We start from the raw sequence: 21,264 nt of genomic DNA on the forward strand, positions 1-21,264 counted from the left end.
GAGAGGTGAGTTTATTGCTAACTTTCATGCCCCATGCAAGTTAGGAGCCAGCATTCAGAGCCCAGCCACCTCACCTCACACGGTAGGTCAAAGTAATCCCACCCAGACCAAACAGGCAAGCGTAACAACATATAATAATAAAAATGAAATAAAATAAACAACACAGGACAAACCATAATTGAATATTTAACCTGTAGAAGGGGCTATAACAAGGCTTAGATGTATAAATGATATCAGAAGAACCAGACGATTTTATAAAGCATGTAAAACGTGATACATTAAAAAAAATCAGCTTAGTAATAAGCTTACTGGATAGTAGTTTAAAATATGCACAGAAGTCCTGTAAATATTCATACTTTTTGATCAAATAATTTCATTTCTGGAAAGTTGTATTATTTTGCAAATTATTTGCAAAAGCCACAATAATTTTAAATATGGAAAAAAATATTTATTGTACAAAGATGTATATTTTGACATTGTTTATGATAGGAAAAATTAAAGTAATCAATAAGAGAATATCGGTTAATTGAACCATGGTAAAGCTAACCAATGAAATATTCAATCAAAATATGCTTTTGTAAAGTTTTTTTGTGATATAAAGAAATATTTATGCCCCAAATTTAGTGACAAAAGGAAGATCCAAACATGTGAATTCAGAATGATGTCAACTATTTGAAAACAAAAGACAGCCACAGAGTAATAATGGAAGAGAATTGAATAATCTATTGACACAATTTGGTTGGTACAAAAATAGAGAATTCTTTTTATCTCTGCTTTTTAGATTTTCCATATATTCTTTAATGAGGTTTAAGTATATTTCTAATAAATAAGCAAATGTCTTTTTTTCAGCAAAGCTAGAATGATTCTTCTTTACGATCTGACACTGTGCTGACTTGGGTGTGGGGGACTAATACAAGGCCACGGGCTCAGGGTCCCTGGTCACAGAAGGTACTCCCACCAGCAGGGATGAACACTACAATCTTCATTATGCACAAAGGTGGGCAAAAGCCACACAGAGGAACACATAATGAGAAGTACCACATCCTGTGAATTTCACCTGAAATAGGCAAATTTAATAAGTACTAGAATTCTGCTTGGGTAAAAAAAGTGCTCATAAAGAAGAAAATCAGGGGGAAACTCTTACTAGATTACCAACTATCTCATATGGGGCAAAACTATCCCAGTTAAAATATTAATCTGATTAATCTAAATCTGAGACAAGGCACCATTGGCGAATTGGCTCTAGAAGGATGGACTGTGGTCTAGTTTGCTTTGAGGGGAATCCGCTTTAACTCTGTCAGTCAACTCAGCCTTAGTAGTAGGAAAAGTGACAGAGCCCGAGGGCCTTCCAGTCTGGTGTCACGTGATGCATCTGCAGCCCTGCAGGCACCATGAACATAGGAGGACAGACGGTCTACTGTCTGAGTCCTCGGGAAGCAGTGGGGGGCGGGAGCAATCACTCATGATCTCTTGGCACCCCCCAGGCCCAGCCTCTCTCCAGCCAATCTTCCCAGCCCCTCCCCATGCAGCCCCTCCCTGCTGACAAGTCTCCCCAGGGCTCCTGTGTCCACCTGCAGCCTGGCCAACCAGCTGCCTTCTCACTCCAGCCTTCCCCAACGTGTTTCACCCAGTACTCTCCACAGCCAGCCTACCAAACCATGACTTTTTCCTGAAAATAGCTAAATATTGGGACAGAGCCTAAATGGGTGTTATCATGAACAGAGGGAGTCCCCCAGTTTCCTATCCCAAGTCCCAGCCCACAGAGGACAGCTGTCAGGGAGCTTTCCACGATACTAATGCCCCACTCACCACTGAATTCCTTGTCACTTGTAAATGAAGAGTCCTCTGAGCCCTTCCATGGAACATATAGGCTTGTGGTTCTCTGGCCCTATTCACTATTGCCTCTCTAGCATGTCTTATTTTCTGAACCTTTAATCCGTTCCTCCACCTTTTAGCATGACAGTTTTGGTATTGGTACTTCACTTAGTGCAGGTTGCTTTTTTCAACCATCCAAAAGCCAACCCTTATTAGCCCCATCTACTGGGGCCCTTGCCATGGTATAAACCCTGCATCATGGGACAGGGCTTCTGTTTGCTAAACTCTCCCTTATCCAACTCTATATCCCAGCCCCCTCAATCCAGCCCCCTCAGGATCTGGTCCCAATCATAATCTCCCACGTCCTGCTGGTGCATGTTGACTCTGTACTAAGACATTCTAGACTACAGAACCTTCCCCACTTAGTGGTCCCAGCACTTCCTTGACTGGGTTATATGAGGCCGTGACCCCTGTTTTCATCTGGTAACCAGGAAGGGAGGTACGGATATATTAAGAGAGGGACACACGTTATGTATGCATCATCTTCAAGCAAGGTGGGGTGTGGGCCGTTTTCCAGGCCCTGAGCATGTAAACAGGTATAGGGTTTATTGGATTTTTTTAAACATTTTTATTGGAGTATACTTGCTTTACAATGGTGTGTTAGTTTCTGCTGTATAACTAAGTGAATCAGCTAGACATAAACATATATCCCCATATCTCCTCCCTTTTGCATCTCACTCTCACCCTCCCTATCCCACCCCTGTAGGTGGACGAAGCACCCTAGACACAAAGCACCGAGCTACAAGTATAGGGTTTTAAGGTTCTTAGTGTATCAGCCAAGATGCCCCCATCCCAATCTCAGGTTCCCACTCCTTCCTAACCAGCGCCCTGACTTGAGCATAACAGACTCGCTGGGGTTGACAATTCAACAATCTCTGAAGCTCTGCTACTTTCACATCTACGTTCTGGGCCTGATCCTCAGCTGCCCTCACTGCAAGAGATGAGGGTTTCTTATACGCCGTCAGGAAGGCCCTCTGATTTGCACACTTTGCCTTAAATTCATGATTAATCACCCTCAACCTTTCATTATCTATCTCCCGTGACTCCATCTCACTCAGCAAGAGCCAACGACTTCCATTGTCTCTCTAATGATCACTTCCCCTGAATCTTTAATATCAGAGATTGAATCCTCCAGTTCACAGCACACGTGCCAAGGGCTATGCAGCCTCCAGCTACACCAGTCATGGAGTCCTCCTTGCCCCTGGGCAGTAGATGACTTGGCCTCCTGATCCCATCTCTGAGCCTAGTTCCTCACATCACTCCTGGCACCGACTGTCCTAGGTCAGCTGTCGCAGGAAACAGACTCAGATGGAAACATGCATACAGCATGTATGCAGGCCACTTGCGGGAACCAGGATTGGTTACAGCGAGAAGCTGGATGCCATGCAGCTGCAACAGGGACCTCGGCAGGGCCTGTATGAGTCCCGGAGCCAGATGGTCCTGCAGACAGTCCTGCCTTGGGGCAAGGCATCCTTCAGGGCCTCAACACTGCCTTCGGGCTGTCCCGGGGAGGGGGACAGCTTTGGCTGAGGCAATTCCTAGGGGGTACGGGGGGAGACTTAGCTGTGAGCCATCAGCAGATGACTGTCCTGGCAGCCGGGGGGGATGAGGGCTTGGGTCCTGGCAGGGGTACTGGGGGGTGCACCATAGCTTGTCTGTAGGATAGCACTGCAGGGGGAGGCTGGGGTGTGTACTGAGAGCATGTGGACCCTTCTGAATTCTGGGACACGAGGGGACTGGCAGGAAGAGAGCAACTAGAGAAAGCCTCTACCAAGACAGACGGAGACAAATGAGCCAGATGACGAGGGCTTGAATGTCAGCACAAGGACATCAGGCTTGGTCCCTCCCACAAAGGTTCCGAGGAAGCTTATTTTGGGGTCGTAAGGAGATGGTGCAGCCCCTAAGGGGTCCTGATTTCTAAAGTGTCCCTTTGGCTGCCTCCCCGCCGACTCCTAACTGGCTTGCACTGGCCAACCCACCCACACCACCGCTCCCCTCCCCCCAAACCAGCTCCCTTCAGATTGTCACTCCCCACAGAGCAGCATTCATGCAGCAGCTCTAAATAGTCCCACTGTTCAGCTTTAACGAGAAGTAATACCAATTCCCATGTTTGCTCAGAGAGCACCATATTTCATCAAACCAGAGCCCATGCCGGCTCAGATTACTGACCGAGACAATGTTCTGTAATCCTGGTTTATTCACATGTCACGGGTATTTTAGCAAAACAGAAATGAATGTCCAGAGCCACCCTCGGAAGTAACGGGAGAGTTGGGTTCCCGCCCAGGGAAAGTCATGCTTTCTTCTGCCACGGTTCTCTGAGGAGCCGACTTTGATTCTCTGAGTTTTTCCCAACTTTCAGAAAGAGAATACGGGCTGGGGAGGAGTCACAAAGTGGGTAGTTATTTCCCTATAAAATGTTAACTCCGTGGATGAATTTTGCCAGAACAAAAATAAAATCTGTCATTGATTATAAAGTCTTTTGTGCTTGTTATTTCACAGATTTATTACTCTTGGGCCTGGCAGCCTGGGGGAGGCCCTGGGATTCTTGTCTCTAGCGCCCCAGCAAACCCTTCAGCCTCCTTTTCACAGCTCATGCCCCAAATGGGAAGAGGGATTTGCTCTCATTTCTTTTGTCCTAAGGGCCAAGAGCTTAAGAAATCTAGATGAAGAGGCATGAATCATCCACCCCATCTTTGGATGGGGACCCACAGACACTGATGATAAAGGCACATTCGTAGAGGTCTATGACTTCCGAAACAAGGAAACATTCTCTTTCCTTTTCTTTATCTTTTCAGCTCTTGGGACTGTGCACTAAGAAATGCATTTCCTCTACAGAACAAGGAATGACCAGGCTGAACCTCTCATCAAATCTCACAGAATCTGGATCTATTTTAAATGGGCTGCAACCTCTTTGGAACACATGATAAATAAAAAGGGTAGTTAACAAGGATCAATGCTATTTAGTACCATCTCATGTTAAAATCTTACCAGTGATACTCCTAATATCCTACTCTTGTCCCCATTTTAGAGTTGAGAAACCAAGGCCCAGAGAAGTCAAGTAACTTGCTTAAGGCCATGCGGCAAGGTAGGGGTGAAAATAGGGTTATGAATCTCATCCCAATTGACTCTAAAAGGTCATGGAGATGCTCTCATTTCCAAGAATGAGTTGACATGAGTCCACAGACTCAGGCGTAGCATGTTGGAGCTGAAACGGCCGGGAGGTCAGTCTTCTCATTTAACCAGGAGGCAGCCAGGGTTACAAAGAGAGGATGGGACCGTCCCAGGGTGACAGAGCTGGTTAGACCCACAAAATGACTCTCCCAGAAGGTAACTGGACAATATCATGAAACAAGTGCTCAGGAACATTTCCTTTGGGGTTTACTTGGGGCGACGTTCCAGATGAAACAGAATCAGCTTGCTTCCCAGACTATCCAGAGATTGATTTCTCCTGTACTCAAGTGTGGCGTTTTATAACTACGGAGGCTCAGGGCTTTCCGAGCCTAAGGAAACCCTGCCACCCCAGAGCACGTGGCAGATAGGCCTCGGAGACCGAGGTTCCCCAAACAACCTCTCATCACCCTAGAGAGAACACTCTCCATCCCTGACGACAAGTTCAAGACCTCAGAGACCCTGGTAAAAATAGCATCGGAAGCTCCCAGGACCAGGATCATTTTAGTAAGAAGCTGCGAGAAATCACAGCTCTCAGGACTTGAATCCACCGTCCGCCATCTCAACTCTTATTTTGAGCTGCAGCCTGAGCTATTAAAAACCAAACATTCTCATTGGCAAGCTCCACAGTTAGCCTCATTTCCACGCTAGTAACACTGTTCTGCCTGAGCTGGAGTTGCACAGCGATTGTTCCTTGTCTCAGCGATGTTGTTTGCAGGCGATGCTGGGAGCCAGCGAGGATGTGACCCGGTGGTAATCTGAATTGCTTCACCAAACACATTTTTATCCCATCATCTCGGCTACATGAAAGGGGGCCATAGTGCTCCAGTGTTCAAGACTTAACAGTCCCGCTGTTCGGCAATAAAATGAGGCAAGAAATATTAGCCGTCCCCAGCTGATGCCTTAATTCTTTCCCAACAATGTCAGAGAATCTGTACCCTACAGGTTTTAGTGCTGGCTAAAGCCTGACCCTCGGGCTGGCTTGAATGGAGCGGGAATGAGTTAAGGAGAGCAAGGAGGCTTTAATGGACACAGACCCCGAATAGCCCAGCTTGTCCTGGCCTCCTGCGGACTCACACTCCTTTTCACAGGCCTCAATTGTGTATGGCCCCAGCAGAGACAAAACTACCCATGAGCAGAGGTTACCCCCAGCCGGTACAGGTCAGAGGCATTCTGGGGGAGAAGAGGAAAGGGGGGCGGAGGGGAAGTGAGGGGCACAGGGAGAAGGAGGGAAGTGGTGGTGGGGCTGGGGGAAGGGAGCAGTAAAAGTTGGTGTGGATCATTTTCGAGGAGAGATTCATCAAGTCCAAGATTGTGACCGGTCATCTCACCTCCAGGCACACCGTTCTTGAAAACTGTTTCACTGAACAAACGGGAGCTCTACTAACGGGAAGTTGAACGTGATGTGTGCAAATGATCAAAAGAAATAAAATCCTTCTCTATCGTTTTCCAAAAGCTACAGGCCTGAGGTTCCGAGGCTTTCAGTGGGATGGCCTCTAATTTGACACTGCAAGATTTTGAAAAATTACAAATGGGTTGTGTTTGACACACCAAACGGAAGCTTTCTCCAGCAATTTTTCAATTATTGCATTGTGAGTCCTCCAAGAAAAGTAACTATTTTGGCTCAGGGAGCCCAAAGTTACCAAGTAAAGGGAACGGTATGTTTGCAAGTTTGCAAATAGTCCTTAGAAATGTAGTATGGACCGTATCCTGGACCTTGCTGGAAGAATATGGGTTTGAAGAGGTCCTTTCCTTCCCTCAGAAGGGTTCCTAAACCTTTTATGTAGGCCTTGAACCTCTAACTCAATCGGAGGAAGCCCATAGACTGTTTTTCCAAAGAATGTTCTTAATATGCAGGGTTACAGAGGAAGCCAATTACATTCAAATAGAATTATCAAAATGTTTTTTTAAAACAACTTTGCAACAGAGTGATATGTGTGCCTTTTAATTAATTCATTAAATAACTAGCAGCAGGCTTGACTACTTTAATTTCAGAACAGTGATGAGCAAGAAGAGATATAGTTGAGAAACATGATAAGAAAATGTGATATGAAAATATCTGTGTTTAGTGGCGATTGGTGACAAAGTCACAGGTATGGTTAATACCACTGTAGTTGGTTACCTGTGTTTCTAATATGGAATGCTAAGTTGCAGGTACAGGTTAGTGAAAATAAAGATGTAAGTTTTCCCCATCCAAGTTCACAGATGCCCTGAAATTCTATCCACGGACAAGAAACCCTTCTAAAGGCAAGATGACGCTCGTGACCTTCTGCCCCAGGGCTAAACTGAGGGGTGGTGGGCCAGGGATTCACTGCACCCTCACTGTGACACAGTCTTGGGAAAGCTAAGCGTTTCCTTCTCCTATTCTGAAGTTTTGGAAACGTTTTGTAAAACAATTTAAAACCATGTCCTTTTTTCAGGACAAGCCTGATGGCTACACGTCCAACGATTAATAAGCACCTTTGATGTGTTCCTTCAACAACCAGAACTATAGTCGCCAGATAAAGGGTCAGTTAAATCGACTAATTCTGAATTTGAATCAGGATCTTGTTCCAGTTGTCCTGGGTTGGCTGAGCTTTAGTGTTAGGGTTTTTCTTTTCAAAGGATGCGGAGGAGGCTTCGCGTTCCCCTCACTCTTGCATTTTGGGCACACACTGGCTCAGAGACAACCGGGCGCACACACATTCCCCCGTCGGGCCCTCACGGGGGAGCTGTCATCTTGCAACCACAATCATCACATGCCATTGCAGGGGCAACCCGGCAGGAGGGCCCCCCCTAAATGCCGCCCAGCCCCCACGCAGTCCCGGCCAGGCCGAGGCGCCGACACACAGGAGCCGGGCCGGGTCCCAGGTCTCCGGCTTTCCGCAGGGGAGCGGGGAGCGCGCCGGCCCACGCCCACGCCACCCAGACTTCGGGCGCACAATCGGGCGCACACCCCTGCGCGCGCACACCGCCACACTCGGGCGCACGCACAACGCGGCCGGGCCACGGACGGCAGTGTAGGCGGCGGCCCGGAGTGGTTCGGGGCGCGCAGCCGGGTCCCCCGCGAGGGCGCAGCCGGCCGCCCCGCCCCGCCCCGCCCCTCGAACCCGCCAAGCCGGGCGCGCCTGGGGCTGCAAAGTTTCGCCGCTAGTCCGCCGAGGCAGCGCGCCGGCTTGGGCTCGGCTCGGCTCTGCGTGGCTCCGGACGGCCGTGACCGCTGGCCGTACCGTGCGCCCGGCTGCGCGCCCAGCTCTGCCCCGCGCGGATCTCGACATCCCGCGCCCCCGCCTGCCGGTGCTGCCCGCGCGCCCTCCCGCCGCAGGGTTTGTTCTCAGCCTCCTGTGCGCCCTCGATCTACCTCCTCCTCCTCTTCCCCGGCTCCGACCCCTTCGCCACCGCCACCCATCATGGCCCGTGGCCCCGCTCGGACCAGCCCGGGACCGGGGTCCCAACTGCTGCCGCTGCTGCCGCTACTTCTGCTGCTGCTCCAGGACGCGGGCGGCAGCCACACGGCCCCCGCCCGGTCCGCCCCGCCCGCAGCGGCCGACGGCCTGGCGGGGTACAAGAACCCCCAGCGGTCTCCAGGGGACGCGGCCGCTGCGCTAGGCCCCGGCACCCAGGACATGGTCGCTGTCCACATGCTCCGGCTTTATGAGAAATACAGCCGAAGGGGCGCGCGGCCAGGAGGGGGCAACACGGTCCGCAGCTTCCGGGCCCGGCTGGGTAAGTAGAGGCGGCCCTGTGGCCCCCTTCTCTTCATCCTCCCCGGTCCTCCTCACGTGTCCATCCTCCCACCTCTGCACCTCCGCTTTGCCTCTTCCTTCTAGTCATTGACTGGTTCATTCATTCTTCCATTAACTATTCCCCCCACCGCCGCCCTCCCCGAGCACTCTGTGCCGGGCCCTGAGCCTCCCGTGGGGACGCCGAAGTGGCACAGAGTGACAGAGTTCCTGCCCCTGGGGTGCCGCCAAACCTCGGAGGGTGTCACACTTGCCGGACACAGACGACCCCATCCACAAGGCTTTAAGCACAGCGTGGAGATGGGACTGGGCTGGGGGAGCTCACCGTGTGTGTGTGTCGGGGCTCGGGGGGTAGGCTGTGCTGGCTCTTGACAGATGAAGGAGGCACTGAAGAGAGCCCATCAGGTGGGTGCAGTGCAGCCCTGATGGAAGTGCCAGGCGCTGGGCCCAGGCAGGGGCTGTGCCCCTCTAGCTGGTGCACTTAGTGGGTGTGGCAGTTGGGGAAGCGGGGTGGACTGAGAATGGCCTTGGGTGCCCAGCCTTGGGTACATGGGACTGAGGCCTGCTAGGCACTAGCATGGATTGTTCAGACTATGGGGGTTTGAGGAAAGGTCTAGAAGCTTGGGCAGTGGGGGTTCCCAGCCCCCCTCCTGCCCTTGCCCCTCCTGGGCAGATCCTTTCCCCTTTCCCCACACCTTGGATGGAGCTGCACCGAGCCCTCCCTGCCCTGCTTCCGAGAGCATTTCAGAATCCTGCCTCAGCTGTCTGCCCGCCGGGGCTGGGTGACCTCTGCAGGCCCTGGGTGAGCAGAGACGAGGCGCAGGGGTGATGGGAAGACCCTGGTTGTCATGGAGATTACTCATGGTCTCAGAATGCCATTGCAGAAAATGTGAGTAGGGGTCCCCTGCAGCCCTTGTGAAGGAGGAGGCCATTCATCAGGAGAAAGACCATTGGTCTGTAGGGCCCCCTCTTGAGGTAGAGGGGGACAAGCCCACCACTGGGGCCAGACAGCTTGGAGTCAGATCCGCCACCTCCCTGTCGATCACTGGCTGTGTTACTTAGGGTACCACACCGTGGCCTCAGAGCCAGACGCTGGAAGCTTGGTCTCGCATAAACATGTACTGGGAGCTCCTGCCGCAGAGAAGCCCCTTCCCCCCATCCTCTACTGGGCAGACTCACTAGGTTCCAGGCCAACTAGATCTAACTCCATCCTCCTTGGTACCTTTTATTCACTTCTTGGGGCCCATTTCCGGAGTATCATTATTAAGTCACTCAAGAATCATCTAGCATGACTATGATCTTGGGCAAATCACTGAAGCTCTGTGGACTTGAGTGTGCTTATCCACAAAATGGTCAGGTCATGGTAATATCTTCCCTGTAGCAATTCAGGAAAGATGACATGAGCTGATATGTGTAAGCCCTAAGCCCAGCACCGGCCAGGTTAAGTGTTGGTGCATCGTGTTTCCCTGGAGTACAAAAGACTTGTGTTCATATAGGTGTAGACTTGACCTTGCATCCATAACTCAGTCCCCAAAGCCTTGCACTTGAGGAAAGCAAGACCAGCAAGTTCACTGCTGCAATAAGGGATGAGCACGCCCACAGAGCCCACCCTGTTGCTGCAGGCCCAGGCATGGAGGTGCACGGTCTGTTTTTCAGTCTTCACAGGCTGGGGGTGGTACAAGCAACACTTAGCCCTGAAAAGGATCTGGCGACAGTACTTCAGATCCAGTCCTCCCATTTTACAGATAAGGAGACTGAGGCCAGGCCAGGGCAAGCTGTTCACAGTGGCAGTGGTTGGCACCGTCCATCTGTCAGGCTCATGCTGTTCTCACTGCTAGTCCCCTCCCCCAACCTCCATCAGAACTGAGCCCAGGACTTAGGAGACAGAGGATGGAACAGATCCTGGGAGATCAGAATTATTCTGGATCAGTCTAGGACTATTTGACAAATCCAGTACTCTTGTTTGGAACCATTTGAAACAGCCATGGGTACAAGTCCCAGCTCCACCTGCTACTAGTATGTGTGTACACATCACGTTACCTCTCTGAGTATCAATTGTTTGTGCACGTAGTGGGGGTGGGGTGAAGATTCAATGGGATGAGGCGGGGTTTGTGCCTGGCAGAGAGTAGGCCCAGGCAGCTTGGTTTCGCTTCTCCTCCCCTGACTGAAGTTTCTTCATACCCAGTCCCTCACCAGCCCTCAGAAGGGCCTGCTTTGTGACCCAGCGATAAAGCTGTGAGGAGGTGTGAGCCTGGGTGGGGACCCCTCATTTCATGGATGAGGCACACATGTGGGGGGCTTCAGCTCTGGTCCTGCTCCGTGACGGTGACCTCTGCTGCCTCGGTGGGGTGTTCCCTGCAACCCGTGTTACAGTGGAACTGTGTCCCTTGCCTGCCTCTAGGCAGCTCAGCTCAGGTTCCAAGCGCAGGCTGTGAGCTGGGCTGGTAAGGGCCAAATCCTGAGTCTGTGACTGGGGCCAGGGACTGAACTCGTCTATGACTCCGTTTTCTTCACTTCTAAAATGGGACTAATAACGCTCTCTTCCTTACAGGGTTTTTTAAATGAACTGAGATATGTTCAGTGCTTAACACAGTGCCTGGCACGTGTAAGGTCAATAATGTTTTAGCTCTACTATGATTACTCCAGCCACCCAGCTCCTTCCCTCCCTTCCGTTGCTCCTTGAAGTGCATCAGTAGAGAGAGCTTCTGAGCCTGACCATAAGGGTTAAGGTTAGACACCTGCAGCCTCAAACGACCTGCATTTAAATCTAGCCTTTTCCACCTACGTATGTGATATTGGGCAAGTTACTTAACCTCTCTGAGGTTGGTGTCTTCATCTCTAAAATGAGAGTACTAATACGTACTCATCTGTCGAGAGTGCCAAATGTCACAGTCAGTTCCCCAAGTCTTTCCTGAGCACCTCATTCAGTGGCAGGTGCTGTAAGCTCAGAGGACACAGAAAAGCAGAGAGTATTGGCCCTGCCCCGAAAAGCTTACGGGCTGGTGGAGAAGGGAGAAGTAAACAGAAGAATGTGTGCAGTGGCACAGGTAGGACAATGGAGTGAGAAAGGGCTGGGGGTGGGCTTCAGGAGCCCCAAAGGACAGCACTGACCTGGCAGGGGAAGGGCTGGTGGGGAGGGTCCAGTGAAGCCTTCGCAGAGCAGGGGAGGCCCCAGACAGACTCTGAAGGGCAGCGGGTGTTAGCCAGGTGTAGAGGTGAAGCAGAGCCCTATTGCCTGGAACTGTGAGGCGTTTGGTTTCAATGAGGAAACAACAGGAAGAAAGAGGCAGAAAATGGAAGTGAACCAGTGGGCCACCAAGGCCTGTAAGCAATGGGGCAGTATAGAGAGTGTGTATGGCGAGAGAGGGGCGAGGGAGGGAGAGGAGGAGGGAGGGAGAGAAGAAAAGAGGAGAGGGGAGAAGGAGAGACAAGAGATTATAAGGGAAATGCATACTTATCCAGAAATCATAGAAAATCACAGTAAAGAAAAGAAATCACAATCCAGATATAACCAGAGTTAATATTTTGTGGAATATTATATATAGTTTTTACCCTAATGGGATCAGAGTTGCAGCAGGTAAAACTTGTTATATCTTCATTCTCATCTGAAGTTACCATTTTCTTTTTCATTACTGGTCATCCTGAACTGTTTTTCATGCTTTTTGACCATTCGAAATTTTTCCCGTGGAAACCACTTCATCCACTTGGGGTTCTGGTCTTTTTCCTACTGATATGTGGAGGTTGTGAAGGATGTTAACTCTTCATCTGTAATAGATGATTCCCTGTGAAGCACGAGTGTGGTGTGAGGGTGACAGTGTCCTGGGGTCACAGTGGTGGTCAATGTCAGACTGTGGGCTAAGACAGTGGTAGAAAGAGCAATGAGTGAAGGGACAGATCTCCAGGTAACTTGGATTCTGTTTCTACAGAGCAGAGCAGTCTGAGGGTCGTCTTGGCCTGAGAGCTGGCCAGCAGGGAGCTTGGGGGCACCCTTGGACTAGGACCGCTTCCCTACCTCTTTCCTCTCTAGTCCCATCCCTAAAGAGTTGGGAGGGAGGTTGAGTGCCCAGTAGAGTGGACCTCACTAGGCTTCTCAGATTTCCAAAGACCATAGAGAGATCAACTTGTCTAAATAAGATCAGTCCTTTCTTTCCTGGAGAGTCAGAATACAAAATAATCCAAATAATGACTTGTGTTTGCAAAATATTTTAGAGTTCACAGCACATGATCTTTGTTACATTAACTGTTAAGCAGACCCGGATTCTATCCAGAGCACCTGGTTGGGGAGGGTGGGGAAGGGCGTGGGCTTGGGGTCAGACTGACCTGGAAGCACGCCCTGGCTCCGCCCCTTACCAGCTGGGGGACTTTAAGCACTTTAAGCAAGTTATGTAGTTATGTAGTCATGTACCCTCTCTGAAGCTCCATCTCTTTGTCCATTTGCCATGTCTGCTGCCCTCATTGTGAACACAAGGAATCAAGCATGCATATATGCTTGGAACTTGGAGCTTCCTAATCAGCAAACAATATTATTCCCATTTTAAAGATGAGAAAACTAAGGCTCAAGCGGAAGTGACTGGACAAACGTCCTGCTGTGCAGTGCCTCCAGCTGGATTTGCATAATCGGCTACATCTTTCCAAAGGAGACTTTCTGGACTTCTTTCAGGATATTCACTGAGCCCCAGGGCAGCAGGCCAGGAACCCCCTTTGTTAAGTGAAGCAGACAGATCTAGCAAAGACCTCTCCCCTCCCCTGCCATTCAGCACACATTTCTGAGCGCTGATGATCACTCAGGCCTCGTGCTAGGACCTAGGGATACAGCAGTGCACACAGCTGGCAAAGCCCCGCCCTCTTGGAGTTTGTGTTCTAGAGGGAAAGAGAAACAATCGCAAGGAAATATATTATATCAGGATGTCCCAGAGTGACATGAAGACAAATGAAGCCAGGGACAGACAGAGCGATGGGGCTGTTCTTTCAGCCAAGGGGGTCAGTGGTACCCTTTGTTAGGGATGCAGCTTGAGCAAAGGCCCAAAGGAGAGAGGAGTGATTCCTAGAGGAGAGGTGATGACAGCAGAAGGAAGAGCTGGGACAAAGCCCTGAGACGGAGCTTCATGTTTGTAAGGACAGGAAGGCCAGGGTGACTAGGGCAGAGATGGGGGTGCGGGGAGCAGATGGAGTTGGGGAGGTAAGCAGGCCAGATCAAGTAGGGCCTTGGTAAAGGGTTGAGTTTAATTTGGGGGGCAATAGAGAGCTCTGAGCAGGATGCTGACCTAAGGTGGAAAGCACGCAGCCCGCCGGGGGCCTCTCCTGGACACAGCTCTGTGAAGCTGCGACGGGCGCTGCAGGTGGGCGTCCCCACCATCACTGTCTGTCTCGTCCCTGGGCTGAGCTCCTCTGAGTGCCTGGAATCACCTTTGCTAGGACCCTGCTCAGCGCAGCACTTAGCCCAGAGTAGGAGTTTCCCAAATATTTATCTGGAAAAGGGAGGGAGGCGGGGGGGGGGGGGGGCGAAGGAAGGGAGAGAGGAATGATAGGAGGGAGGAAGGAAGGATCTTTTCTAGCTGACCATGAGATGGGAGCCACAGGCACCAGCACGGTTCATAGGAAATAGGGACTTCTCTGGAGATTCTCCTTTGTGACCTGGGCTCATCCAAGCTGGGAGGCTTCAGGTAGGTGGCCTTCTCTCAGCCACAGCCTGGAGCCCCCTGCAATGCACGCATGCAGGTACAATCAGAGAGCTGGGCCAGCCTGTGGCCCTTCGTGCCCTGGAGATGGGAGTGACCCATCTCCACCTACACGGTTCCCAGCAGGGAGGGTCATCACGCATCAGACTGCCTTGTGAGGAGCGAGCTGCCTATGGCCAAAGGCATTCAGGCCAAATGGAGGAAAAACTCCTGCCCTGAGTGTAATTAATCAGGCTGCCTGACCTCTAAGGTTCTTCCCGCTCTGAGCTCCTGAGCGTGCTCTCTGTGGTTCTCCATCCGAAGGGAAGGGCAGCATTTGCTGTCCCTCTCCTGCACCCCGTGCAGAAATAGCCTCCAGGGGAGGGCACCCCGTCCTCCTCTACAACACGTTTTGCCACGCTGGGGCGGCCCTCCCAGCACCTTCACTGGGCCGCACCCACCTCAAGCCAAGGTTGCTGTCCCTGCCTTGGTGGTCACAGTTATCCTTCTTTATATCCTCTCTCGTTCTTTACCTTGTCACTGGAAGGGGGGCCAAGGTGCTTTTCTCTGGGAAGCCCCATCTCGGTTCCCCCAGTCTGCTGTTTTCCTTCTCACCGAGAGCCACAGGTTTCTAGGCCAAAGATGCTTGCATCCCGCTGTGAAGGGCCAGCTCTTTGGAAGGAGTCAGAAATGTCTATTTCAGAGCCTCTTAAGTGTTCTCGCACAAAGAACCTGTTAGCGGAACAATGGAGTTGACTTGAATTGGATAAAAGAAAAACACTTTTTCTGCTGTGGTAGCTGCACCGTTGAGTAAGAGGGGCCCGAACTGGTGTAGGAGAAGCTTGCTCTGCCGGCCTTGGTCATTTAGACAAAAGTGGCACAGAAGCACATTTGGGGGCTTCCCCCTTTGTGCCTGGCACATTACATATGTTCTTTATTTAATCCTCCAAGCATTCGGGTGAGATAGAGATTCTCTTGTCTCTCTGAGGCAGATGAGCAAGGCATGGTCCCGTTGAGGCCTGGGAGCCTGGTTCCTAGAGCCTTTCCCAGCTTGGGGGGTAGGGGCTGCCTTGTTGGTGAACTTGCACCCCATCCACAAGTCAACCCCGGATGTTGCAGATACACAGCCACCGCCCATCGTTGCTTCCCAAACTTAGAATCCCTTAGAATGCTGGTTAGAATAAGAATTCCTGGGCCCCATTGTCCCAGACCCTCTGAATCAGCATCTCCAGAGGAGGAAAGCAGTGATCATTGAGCTTTGGGAAATGCAGGACTCGAGGACCATGACCCTCAAGGCCGCAGTGTTTGGGGAAGCTAGGTTTAGACGTGCATCAAGACTCGTGCTTCTCCTTATGTGTGGACGTATTGAGGGGATGCTGTGGACGTGCTGAGGGTTTTTTTCTGAGAATTAGGTAAGTGTCTTTAGAATGTCACCCAAGCTTTGACTGACATTTATTGGGCCCTCTGATTTTCCTCCCTTCCTCTTTCTTGTAGTCCCTTAAAAGTACATGAAAGTTCCCAATTGAATTATGCCTTCTTCTCAGTAGAATTATGCCTTCATTCCAATAGAAACAAATAACCTTAAACTGAAGATTTTGGTTAAAAAAATGCCAGCTGAATCTGTGGACGCAGGTGTCAGAGAAACTGTGACCCATTTTCTACACACACACACACACACACACACACACACACACACACACACACACATTCCCGCTCTTGGAAGCCCTGTACCTCTCCCAGCTTCACCCAGCAGACAGACCCCTGGCAACAGGAAATAGGGCAGCGGGAGGGAGACAGCCCACCTGACAGCTCTGGTCTCCGGCTCTCCTGCAGCATCTCAGGGAGATGATGCCTCCCTCCCATCCAAACCCTAGAGAGGGCTTGCTATTCCCAGACCTCATGCTGCCAGGGCCTGGGGCAGCTTTCTGCCCTGGGGTCCTGGTGTACACCTGGTAGAACGAAGAGAGAAAGGAAAGAGTGGTTGACAGCCCCAGGGATGCAGGGGCCAAGAGTATCCTCGAGCTGCAGGTGTGATGTTTGAGGGAGATGGGAGTGACCCATGTGATGTTTGAGGCCGGTCCTCATCGTGGTTCCGGCCTCTGGAGAGCAACCTGGATGTTGGAGATTTTATTGAGTGACCCGGTACAACCCTGACAGTGCTTTTTCTTTGTAAAAAACAAGTTTAAAAGGGCTTGGGCAGAATAACTAGCAGACACCCAAATGGCTGTGTTCTTAAGCCCAGTTTCCCTCAGAAGCCGCTCAGAATGCTGAGACAGCGTGAGGCACTCTAATTTACCTCATTTGGAAGAAGGACTGCATTTAATGTCTATAAAATAGAAAGCTGTGCAGATACAGGGGGGCTACTGTCAGCAGGGGTCGGACCCAACCCGAGTATCCCAAATACCTGATTCCATCTTATCTCATGAATGAAGATGGGGGAGATCATTTGTTCATTGAGAGGCGTTAGAGTGCAGAGGCAGGAACTGGAGCTTCAGGGTCCAGCAGCCCTGAGCATCTACCCTGTCTGCCACCTTTTTTTTTCTTCCTTTCTTTGCAATGGGATATGACAGCCCCCAACCTCTCTGACTTCAATCCCTCATCCTCATCTGGTCCCTGAAAATAGCAAAGGGTGCCCTCATCAGTTCCATGTGAGGATTACAGGAGATGAGGAAAGGCTGCTGGCCTGAAAGTGCTCGCTCAATGGGCGTTCCTCCTCCACTTCCTGGACGGGACACCCTATGAGCATGGGGCCCTGTTCAGGAGACAACCTAACAGGCTGTGGTCTGTCCTTCCCTCGCAGAAGTGGTCAACCAGAAGACCGTGTATTTCTTCAACCTGACTTCCATGCAGGACTCAGAAATGATCCTCATGGCCACATTCCACTTCTACTCGGAGCCGCGGTGGCCCCGGGCACGCGAGGCACCATGCAAGCAGCGGGCCAAGAATGCATCCTGCCGCCTGCTGCCCCCGGGCCCGCCTGCACGCCAGCACCTGCTCTTCCGAAGCCTCTCGCAGAACATGGCCACGCAGGGGCTGCTCCGTGGGGCCATGGCCCTGCTGCCCCCGCCACGGGGCCTGTGGCGGGCCAAGGACATCTCCCCCATCATCAAGGCGGCCCGCCGGGATGGCGAGCTGCTCCTGTCCGCCCAGCTGGATTCTGGGGAGGAGGACCCGGGGGTACCCAGGCCCGGCCCCCACGCACCCTACATCCTCATCTACGCCAACGACCTGGCCATCTCAGAGCCCAACAGCGTGGCAGTGACACTGCAGAGATATGACCCCTTCCAGGCTGGGGACCAGGAGCCTGGAGCAGCCCCCAACAGCTCGGCAGACCCCCGCGTGCGCCGGGCCACGCAGGCCATGGGGCCGCTGCAGAACAACGAGCTGCCGGGGCTGGACGAGAGGCCGGCACATGCCCCCCACGCCCAGCACTACCACAAGCACGAGCTGTGGCCCAGCCCCTTCCGTGCACTGAAGCCTCGGCCGGGCCGCAAGGACCGCAGGAAGAAGGGCCAGGATGTGTTCATGGCCTCCTCGCAGGTGCTGGACTTTGACGAGAAGACGATGCAGAAAGCCCGGAGGAAGCAGTGGGACGAGCCGCGGGTTTGCTCCCGGAGGTATCTGAAGGTGGACTTTGCAGACATCGGGTGGAACGAATGGATCATCTCACCCAAGTCGTTCGACGCTTACTACTGCTCAGGAGCCTGCGAGTTCCCCATGCCCAAGGTAGAGTGTGTGGGGTCGCCCCGCTGTGTTCTGGGCTAATTGTGACTCTCAGCTCTGCCCCTGCAGGCAAGTCCCTCTGCCTCCTCACTGTTTCCTCTCTGTAAATAGGGATAATGACACCTCCCATCTACTCAAGGCAGAGAATAGGTAGACAGACGTGACAAAATGTCAGCCTGTTGGGTGGATACAGCCCACAGATGGATGGGGTCTGGCTGTGCCTTCAGTGAATTTGAGTTTTAAATCAGAACCTTTCTTCTTTTGCAAAACAGGAGATCCATCTCCTTAGGTGTGTTCCCACATAGCAATATCCACAGAGGCTGAGGAGAGCCTGGCCCCCTGCACACAGGTCAGGTCTCTTAAGCCCCCTCCTCACCAAGGCTCTTCTAGAAACCTGGCCTGGATCTCAGGGCGTTGGTGTCTGTGACCAGCACAGAGCTGGCCTCAGTGGCTTCCCAGTGTGACCGTCCATCCCCCACCCCCGACTCAGGGCAGGAACTCACAGGGCAGCCAGCTCTCATTGCACACGAGTCGGCAGGACACACAGCACGGGGCTGCTTTCCCCATTGCACTGGCCCGGGTTTTCAGATGCTCGCCTTCCCTCCAGGCTGGGCCATGGTTCTGTCCATCCATCTCCCCACATCCTGAACCATGGTGGGCTGGCTGCCTGCTGATGTCGACCTCGGCACAGAGCACACACTTTCCTCCTACTTAGCTCCTCTGCTGAGTTCCAGGTCGTGCCTTCCTCTCCAAGAAAGGAAGTCAGCGCGTAAATCCACTGTGAACGTAAATAAATCAGCCAGCTGGGAAATCCCAGACCCAGACGCGGGGCCGCATTAACCTGTTTGGGAATTAAGAGGCTTCTCCTCAAAGCCGTGCATGTGCAGGAGAGAGGAAGGGAGGTGTCTGACAGAGAGACAGGCGTCTGCTGGAAGGGCCCAGCCCGGGGATGCAGGGTGAGTACGGCAGGCCCCTGCTGGCTGACCCTGCGCTTACCTTATCAGTCTGCCTGGCTGTCTTTCCACCTTCCCTGACACCAGCCTGAACTCCCCAAATGCCGGTGTCCCTCTCCTCCCACCTCCCCACCAGAGGCACTGTGCATATAAAACTCTGGCCGACAATGAGCTGAAGCACCTGTGACGTGGTCCTCTTCATCTTGTGGGAGGTGCCGTGTTTGCTGCTGGGACCCAGACTCTTCTGGCTGTGAGAGGCTGCCTGGGGAGGGAGGGGAAGAGAGCTGGTGTGGGCCCAGCGAGCATAGTTTCCAAGCCAGACTACTTTCTAACTGAGGGCTCCTGGTCCAGTTATTTAGTCATTTTAAGCCTCAGTTTCACCAGGAAAATTAAAGTCGTACCCACCCCATAAGGTTGATTCAATGAGAAAATGGGGTGATGCAGGTGAAGCAGCGCCTGACACCCCAAAGTCAGACCCACCTGGGAACTGCGAGTTTCCAGCCCCATCACACTGATGCACTTGTGCCTGCAGGGCTTCCCCTCCTGTGCTGAGAACATGATCACATGGCAGGCGTGTCGGTGCTCCCTGGACTGTAAAGTCTGGGCGGCTATGGCCCCAGGCAGAACCTCCAATCTTCTCCACTGCCTTCCCTCTGGGGCACCTGCCCAGTTCCTGGTGCTCCTCGGGGATGTGTGACGCGCAGGTGCCCCCAAGTGGCCAGTGCCATGTAGGGGATGTGCCTTCCCTCTGGGAGCCCGAAGGGCAGGAAGGCCTTTTGCAAAAGTCCCTAGGACTCAGTCTGCCACTGATTTCAGAAGAAATATGTACCCAACCCTGTGATCTCACCTTTTCTTCTACGTCAGTGCCTTTTCTGTGGCCTCAGTCAAGGGCATGCAGGCAGCATGGTGGGTGGGTTAGGACTGCAGGGTAGGCAGAGTTCGGAGGTGACCATGCTCCTTTCCCCCTTGCAGATCGTCCGCCCCTCCAACCACGCCACCATCCAGAGCATCGTCAGGGCCGTGGGCATCGTCCCGGGCATCCCAGAGCCTTGCTGCGTTCCCGACAAGATGAACTCTCTTGGGGTCCTCTTCCTGGATGAGAACCGGAATGTGGTTCTGAAGGTGTACCCCAACATGTCTGTGGAGACCTGTGCCTGCCGGTAAAGACCAGCCGCTCTGGAGTGGAAAGAAACTGCCCCGCCTGCACACAGCAGGGCAGCATTCTCGGAACCTTCTGGAGTGAGCACTTGACTCAGGGTGCAGCTGCAAATGCAGGGCACAGCTTGCAGGCAACCATCTGTCACCCCAGGGCATCATTCTGGGGTCTTTCACTGCTGGTGACTCAGCCCCCTCAATGCCGGTCCGAATCCTTTGAAGGGATCTGGGAATTAGCCCTGGCCTGACGGTTGCCCACAACCTGTCCGCTGTGCTCTGAAGGCCTGAAAACCGGACATGTCCACAGGCTGGGTTTTGTGACTATCATCTCATAACCCGGAAAGAAGACTACAGACCCGAAGGCACTCACTCCCTTCACAAGGAAAGAACCTCTGTTTAAACAATCAGTTTAAAACACTTCGGGCCACAGTGTGACGCTGCAAAACAGGGCCTAAATGATGGTATAAATGGATGTTTTCTCTCAAAATCCACTGCAGACGCTTTTATACATACAGTATGCACATATAACCAATGTTGGTTTCTTTTTCTTAATATATGTTTTATTTTAAAACAAAAAGGAGGGCGTTGACACCGTTCCCCACAGAGGTGGTCAAGCTGGCTGAGCGTGCATTGTTGAAACGTGCTTATTGAAATAACCCACACAGTCATACGCGGGAATACTAAAACATAACCAAGATTTTATATTTTTGTAAATTATACTTTCTATACTGTAGATTGTGTACGGTATGTGTTTTTATGGAAAGCTAATAAATTAAAGGGACAGTGGTATCTTCAAAAGCTGGATGTCACCCATTGCAAACTATGGATGGATCTCCATGGGTAAGTATGACATCTGGGTGGCTGCTGGGGTCACAGCCGTCTTTAGGAGCCAAGGCCCCTGTAGGCCGTCTCCATACGCTCTCATCTTTATCCTAAGCTCCAGACACCGGCCACTCCTATGCCTTCCAGGGTCCTGCCCACTCACATCACACCACAGGTCCCCACCCTGGG

General features: G+C 52.0%; 1 protein-coding gene across 1 annotated transcript; it reads left to right on the top strand.

Moving 5' to 3' along the window:
- The first annotated feature begins 8,140 nt into the window (after positions 1-8,140).
- On the top strand, positions 8,141-21,029 carry GDF10 (growth differentiation factor 10). Its single transcript, XM_004332336.4, has 3 exons — positions 8,141-8,748; positions 17,223-18,148; positions 20,071-21,029. The coding sequence occupies exons 1-3, from the start codon at positions 8,433-8,435 to the stop codon at positions 20,260-20,262; spliced, it is 1,434 nt and encodes a 477-aa protein (XP_004332384.3). The 5' UTR covers positions 8,141-8,432; the 3' UTR covers positions 20,263-21,029.
- Positions 21,030-21,264: the final 235 nt, after the last annotated feature.

The sequence above is a fragment of the Tursiops truncatus genome, chromosome 16, assembly GCF_011762595.2.
Source record: "Tursiops truncatus isolate mTurTru1 chromosome 16, mTurTru1.mat.Y, whole genome shotgun sequence".
Lineage (NCBI taxonomy): Eukaryota > Metazoa > Chordata > Mammalia > Artiodactyla > Delphinidae > Tursiops > Tursiops truncatus.